General features: G+C 50.6%; 1 protein-coding gene across 1 annotated transcript; it reads left to right on the top strand.

Moving 5' to 3' along the window:
* Positions 1-297: 297 nt before the first annotated feature.
* On the top strand, positions 298-6661 carry LOC119550128 (toll-like receptor 7). Its single transcript, XM_037858624.1, has one exon. It carries the CDS (start codon positions 628-630, stop codon positions 4969-4971), a length of 4344 nt encoding a protein of 1447 aa, XP_037714552.1. The 5' UTR covers positions 298-627; the 3' UTR covers positions 4972-6661.
* Positions 6662-7674: the final 1013 nt, after the last annotated feature.

Below are 7674 nucleotides of genomic sequence, written 5' to 3'. Positions count from 1 at the left end.
CAAATTCAGACAACAATTTCACTCAAATGTATCTCTTTCACTCAAGCAGATTCTCTCGCTCATTTTCTCAGATTCTCTCGGGAACAGTGGCGCCATTACGCCAGGCAGCGGCAGAGAAGGTAACTAAAAACCCTCTCTTTTTGGGTTTTTAGAGAGCAGAGAGCAGGGCTCATGCGCCATTGCTCGGTGGAACGCTCGTATCCGCGAGATACTTTGCCATCCGTGGCAGCGGCAGCGGCAACTCGAGGCTCGAGCGTCAGTTTGTGGCAAACCTGAAGACAGTTCGAGTGCGAGTGCCGTACGGTTCGGACGTGTGGGCCACGCACAATTCAATTCGCCAATCGCAGAGTCAACTAACTAAAAAAAAAATCTTAGAGAAAAGAAGAGAAACAGAACAAGTGAAAGAGAAATTTTACACGATAGCGCTGAAACGAGAGTTGTGCAAAAATCCAAATACACCCAAGTTAAAATGTGCGCTTAGTGAAAACAGTGGCTCGGAAAAATGTCAATTCGCGGTGACCAAGAGTGAGAGATAAATCCACGAAAAACGCAAGCAACACCCCTTTTAGAGTATCTGCGAGATACAGATACCCTAGGACCCCCTTCCCAAACACACATTACCCCATCATGGCGGCGATCCTGCCGCTGCTCCTGTTGGGGCTGTCCTGGAGTTCCCTGCCCCAAACCGGAGCTTCATTGGCGCCCAAGGAGAGCGTCGAGTCATCGAATGCGAATGCCATGTTGGGCGCCGGTACAGGAGCCGCTGCCACGGTCTCCCTATCCGGCGACTACTCCTCGCTGCTGTCCAATGTGCCGGTGGCCTCGCCAGTCCCGGTCTCACCGTCGCACAGTGGTCCTGCCAACCAGTGCTCCTGGTCGTACAACGGCAGCAGTTCGGTGCACTGCGCCCTCCGCCTGATCGAGCGCCAGCCGGGACTCGATCTCCAGGGCGCCGATGGCAGCAGTCAGCTGACCATCCAGTGCAGCGAGCTCTACCTGTTCGAATCCTCGCTGCCGGTGGCGGTGTTTGCGAGATTGCAAACCCTGGAGGCACTGCGTCTGGACGGGTGCAAGCTGCTCCAGCTGCCCAATAATGCCTTCGAGGGATTGGCCACGTTGAAATCGCTGCGCCTGAGCACCCACAACAGCGAATGGGGTCCCACGCGGGCCCTGGAGCTCTTCCCCGACTCGCTGGGCGGCCTGAAGCAGCTCACCGATCTGGACCTGGGCGACAACAATCTGCGACAGCTTCCCGCTGGCTTCCTCTGCCCGGTGGGCAATCTCCAGGTGCTGAATCTCACCCGCAATCGCATTCGCACCGCCGAGCAGCTGGGCTTCGCGGACATGAATTGCGGAGCCGGAAGTTCCGGAAGTGCTGGCAGTGAGCTGCAGGTCCTGGACGCCAGTCACAATGAGCTGAGATCCGTAAGCGAAAGCTGGGGAATATCCCGGCTCCGGAGGCTGCAGCACCTCAATCTGGCTTATAATAATCTCTCCGAACTATCCGGTGAAGCTTTAGCCGGCTTGGCTTCTCTGAGGATAGTAAACCTGAGCAATAACCACCTGGAGACCCTGCCCGAAGGACTCTTCGCTGGCTCCAAGGAGCTGAGGGAGATCCATCTGCAGCAGAACGAGCTCTATGAACTGCCCAAGGGCCTGTTCCATCGACTGGAGCAACTTTTGGTGGTGGACTTGTCCGGCAACCAGCTGACCTCCAATCACGTGGACAACACCACTTTTGCAGGACTGATCCGCTTGATTGTGCTGAATCTGGCCCATAATGCTCTGACTCGGATCGATTACCGCACCTTCAAGGAGCTGTACTTCCTGCAGATCCTGAATCTGCGCAACAACTCCATTGGCCACATCGAGGATAATGCCTTCCTGCCGCTGTACAATTTGCACACCCTCAATCTCGCCGAGAATCGTCTGCATACCTTGGATGACAAACTCTTCAATGGACTCTATGTGCTGTCCAAGCTCACGCTGAATAATAATCTCATTAGCGTGGTGGAGCCGGCTGTGTTTAAGAACTGCTCGGATCTGAAGGAACTCGACCTGAGTTCCAACCAGCTGAATGAGGTGCCTCGTGCTCTCCAGGATTTGGCCATGTTGCGCACTCTGGACCTGGGCGAGAATCAAATTCGCACTTTCGACAACCAGAGCTTCAAGAATCTCCACCAGCTGACGGGTCTGCGGTTAATAGACAATCAGATTGGCAACATAACCGTGGGTATGTTCCAGGATTTGCCACGTCTGAGTGTCTTGAACCTGGCCAAAAATCGCATCCAGAGCATCGAACGGGGATCCTTCGATAAGAACTACGAACTGGAGGCCATTCGCCTGGACAGGAACTTCCTGTCGGACATCAATGGAGTGTTTGCTACTCTGGTTTCCCTGCTGTGGCTGAATCTCTCCGAGAATCATTTGGTGTGGTTTGATTACGCCTTTATTCCCTCGAATCTTAAGTGGCTGGATATCCATGGAAACTACATCGAGGCCTTGGGTAACTACTACAAGCTGCAGGAGGAGATTCGGGTAAAGACCCTGGATGCCTCGCATAACCGCATCACGGAAATTGGACCCATGTCGATACCGAACACCATCGAGTTACTGTTCATCAACAACAATCTGATTGGAAATGTGCAGCCCAATGCTTTTGTGGATAAGGCGAATCTGGCCAGAGTGGATCTGTATGCCAATCAGCTGAGTAAGCTGCAGTTGCAGCAATTGCGAGTGGCTCCAGTGGTGGCTCCCAAGCCATTGCCCGAGTTCTACCTGGGCGGTAATCCCTTCGAGTGTGACTGCACCATGGACTGGCTGCAGAGGATTAACAATCTGACCACTCGTCAGCATCCCCGGGTGATGGATATGGCCAACATTGAGTGCGTGATGCCACATGCCCGCGGTGCTGCAGTGCGTCCTTTGAGTGGATTGCGTCCGCAGGACTTCCTTTGCCGGTATGAGTCGCATTGCTTCGCCCTGTGTCACTGCTGTGACTTTGATGCCTGTGACTGCGAGATGACATGTCCGAGTAATTGCACCTGCTACCACGACCAGATCTGGTCCACCAACGTGGTCGACTGTGGTGGTCAGCAGACCACGGAGCTGCCACGTCGCGTTCCCATGGACTCGAGTGTGGTCTATCTGGATGGCAACAACTTCCCAGTGCTGAAGAATCATGCTTTCATCGGCAGAAAGAACCTGCGAGCTCTGTATGTGAATGGCAGTCAGGTGGCGGCCATCCAGAATCGCACCTTTGCCAGCCTGGCCTCGCTGCAGTTGCTCCACCTGGCGGACAACAAGTTGCGCACCCTCCATGGCTACGAGTTCGAGCAGCTTTCCTCCCTGAGGGAACTGTATCTGCAGAACAACCAGCTGACGACCATCGAGAATGCCACACTGGCTCCTTTGGCCGCCCTGGAGCTTATCCGGATTGATGGCAACCGGCTGGTTACTCTGCCCATTTGGCAGATGCATGCCACCCATTTTGGCACAAGACTTCGTTCCATTAGCCTGGGCAGGAATCAGTGGAGCTGCCGATGTCAGTTCCTGCAGGCTCTCACCTCCTATGTGGCGGATAATGCCCTGATAGTCCAGGATGCCCAGGATATCTACTGCATGGCGGCCAGTTCGGGAACTGGAGGTTCCAGCCTGGAGGATAGCCCATCGAATGGGGGAGCTCTGGAGAAAAGAGAGCTGGACTTCAATGCCACAGGTGCTGCGTGCACGGATTACTACTCCGGTGGCTCCATGCTGCAGCATGGCATTCCAGAATCCTATATTCCCCTCCTGGCTGCTGCACTGGCTCTCGTCTTTCTGCTGGTGGTCATTGCCATGATCTTCGCCTTCCGTGAATCCCTGAGGATATGGATATTCGCCCACTACGGCGTTCGAGTGTTTGGACCACGTTGCGAGGAGTCGGAGAAGCTCTACGACGCCGTGCTCCTCCACTCCGCCAAGGATTCGGAGTTCGTGTGCCAGCACTTGGCTGCCCAGCTGGAGACGGGCAGACCACCGCTGAGGGTCTGCTTGCAGCATCGGGATTTGGCCCATGATGCCACCCATTACCAGCTGCTGGAGGCCACTAGGGTTTCGCGGCGAGTGGTCATCCTACTGACCCGGAACTTCCTGCAGACGGAGTGGGCACGCTGTGAACTGCGCCGCTCCGTTCACGATGCCCTGCGTGGGAGGCCACAGAAACTGGTGATCATCGAGGAGCCCGAGGTGGCCTTCGAAGCGGAGAGCGACATAGAGCTGCTGCCCTACCTAAAGACATCGGCTGTCCACCGGATCCGCCGCTCGGATAGGCACTTCTGGGAGAAGCTGCGCTACGCCCTGCCCGTGGACTATCCCACCTTTAGGGGCAACAACTACACGCTGGAGCTGGACCATCACAGCCACGAGCGGGTGAAGCAACCGGCCAGTCCCGGCCTGCTCTACCGCCAGGCCCCGCCGCCCGCCTACTGCGGACCGGCGGATGGGGTAAGTCCCCTTCCACAATCCGTGGCTGTGACCGCCTCTGTGCCGGCGGAACAGAACTACTCCACGGCCACCACGGCCACGCCCAGCCCCAGGCCCCAGAGGCGGGGTGAGCAGCAGGGATCGGTATCCGGATCGGGATCCGGTGGGAATGGTAACCATCACCTGCACGCCCAGTACTACCAGCACCATGGGATGCGGCCGCCCTCGGAGCACATATACTCCAGCATCGACTCGGACTACTCGACATTGGACAACGAGCAGCACATGCTGATGATGCCGGCAGCGGGAGCCCTGGGCATGGAGGCTGCCCAGAGGGCCCAGACCTGGCGGCCCAAGCGGGAGCAGCTGCATCATCAGCAGGCCCAGGCCGGAACCCTGGGCTCCAAGGCCAGCCAGCAGCAGCAGCAGCAACAGCAGCAACAGCAAAATCCGACAGCCGTTTCCGGCCAACAGCAAGGACCTCATGTCCAGGCGTATCTGGTGTAGAGGGGGCGAAACCGACCGCTTTCTGGGAGAGTGACAGTGATTTCTTTAGGGACTGGTTCCTGTGCATAATTTTAATTACTAAAATACATGTGCGAGTTAGGCTAAGGGCGGGGAAACAAACGAGATGCGGAAGTTGAGACTAGCCAGCCAGATTTTAACGTATATCATTTTGTTTATCCAGTGTAAAGTCATTTTAGATGCACTAAACAAACACACAGCACAGCCCCAAGATACAAGATACAGATGCAGTTGGGGCCTTGGTCATGTCAAGTGTGTGTATCCAAGCGGGGTGGAGGGAGAAAGGGAGAAAGTGAAAGCAGGGATGTTACTTACTACAATGCCATTTCAAAGTTTCAAAACTTTACCACAGCAAAACTGAGTTTTCTCCCTCACATGAGCACGAACTTTGGTCTTCATCTGGCATTTGCCTAGCCAAGAATTGCCCGAGGGGGGAATTTGTGATAACTTTTTAATATGGTTTTAATCAGTTGGACTCCAGAACCTCGAGTATAAAGATTACCGAGTATCCAATGGAGTTGCCAAGGGCCAAGCTGCATTTGCATCCCTCAGAGACTTAGTGTGCCCCAAATTGATTGTTCAATAATTGACTTGGTAATTGCCATCAAACCGGAATAGCTGTCCATGTATTCACGCATCTCCTCCATCAATTTGTAAATAGCTCTCAATACCGTATTTACTGCCCAAACATAGATATACACAAGTACAGATACATATACAGAAACACCTTTATATAGATACAGAGATACAAATTTGTAACCGTATGGGGATAATTCAATAATCACATTCAAGTACACATGTAAATTGTATGCCACAGCCGTAAAATCGATAAATGCATTTGTCAAGTAATCTGTAACCTGTATGTAAAAAGCATAAATAATTAGCTAGCAAACCGAGAGAACCAGGAAGATTTTCCGCGGTTAACTACATCGTAATAATAATATGGGCGGTGAAATGAACAAAACCGAGACCGAAGCAGAAACAGAAACAGAAAGCTCATTTTAAACACTTACGCTTACCAAAACTAACGATAATTGTAATAAAAGTTTCGCAAAACTGGCGTGGCACATACACAATATGCATAGCTAATTATATATAGTACATATAGTACATTCATGGATATATCAATGTGCGTGTCTGCATGTACGTGACTGTGTAAACTAAAGCAAACTACTGATATTAAAGAACAACTATGTATGAGGTACCCTCTATATACATCCATACATCATATGTATGCCCCCAAAGTACGTATATCTACGCATATATTATACGAGTAAATGTTTAACAACTGCCTATAGAACGTACGAAAAGAGAGAGCATTTATTTCAGCACACACTCGCCTACTCGTCATTAATTAAGCAAATCAGTTCGAAACTATTGAGATTCAAAAGAATCGGGGTAAACAAAATAAAACACCCCTCACATAAGACACTTGTACCAGTATAAAAGCCCAAAACTGTTATTTATTTTTATCATTTTGTAATATACGATGATCAGCCCTAAGTTTAGTTCTAACGCAGCTCTACGATAATGTATAACCCTATGGATAATTCAATTTTGTGAATACAACTATTTATATACTATATATACATTTAAAAATCTATGTACTATTACGACAAACAACAAACAACAAAGATATTTTTCTGTTTCGCCAGCGAACAATGCAAATGAAATGAACAACTTTTTTAAAACAAAAACCAAAAACTGTGTCGATAAATGGTTTGTGGGTTTGCGGGATTGCTCTACCATTTCCAGCTGGCTTTTTGCTAATTTAATTTATCATGCACATGAGTTGCTGTTTTGTAATCCTCACGCATTGTCAGGGGCGTCGAGGGAGGAGGGGTTGGATGAGTTTTGGTCGGCGGGCCGTCAAAGTCAACGGACAAACCGTAGCTCAGATACAAGCGGCCCGAGTGATAAATCATTTTTGTTTTTTTCTTTCTTTTTTCTTTGTTTTCCTATACGGTATATATAAACCGACACACAAATGCGCAGCGACGCAAGTACCATACAAATCACCCCCCTTTTTCCATCCAGTTTGGTCCATCATCATACGTAGCGCCTCCAAAAAACCCGACTTCCCAGTCTCCCAGTCTCCATGTCTATCTGTCTGGCGGTTAAATGATGGCCGTTTCCATTTGAAGGGTAACCGAAACACACTCATACCTAGTGGAGCATACGCCATACGCGTCTGGAGTGGATTTCTATGACGCTTTTGGCATTTATGCCAGGCCAAGTCGAGCTCAAGGGCCAAAGAGTTGCATGTAAATACTCGTATACCCGGTGGAACAAATCGAGAAACCCCCGTTCTCCGGTATCTCAATTTCTCACATCAACTGCACTCGATTTCGATTGCCATAGATTACGGCAGAAAACCCAGGGCGAAACGATTTATAAAGACAGAAAGAGGGGTGTCCCGATCAACTGCAATTGCAAAGTTTTTTAATTTGCTTTCATTCGAGGTGGCTCCCACAGAAAAAGCTCTTTCGCACTGCACAACTTGTAACTAATAGAATTACAAGACTCGGGCAAAGAAACAATCCCACACACTTGTGTATCTAGAGAATTGAGCATTGGGGCGGTATTGGGGAAAAATCGGAAGCCCTAGTTGAGGAATTTTTGGGAAATTTCATTTAACAATTTCTTAATTGTTTGCAGATACGCATCTGCTGTCGAGTGGCATTC

This window comes from Drosophila subpulchrella, chromosome 2R (assembly GCF_014743375.2).
Source record: "Drosophila subpulchrella strain 33 F10 #4 breed RU33 chromosome 2R, RU_Dsub_v1.1 Primary Assembly, whole genome shotgun sequence".
Taxonomy (NCBI): Eukaryota; Metazoa; Arthropoda; class Insecta; order Diptera; family Drosophilidae; genus Drosophila; species Drosophila subpulchrella.
Note: the sequence above shows the minus strand (reverse complement) of the source record. Positions and strands in the feature narration are given on the sequence as shown.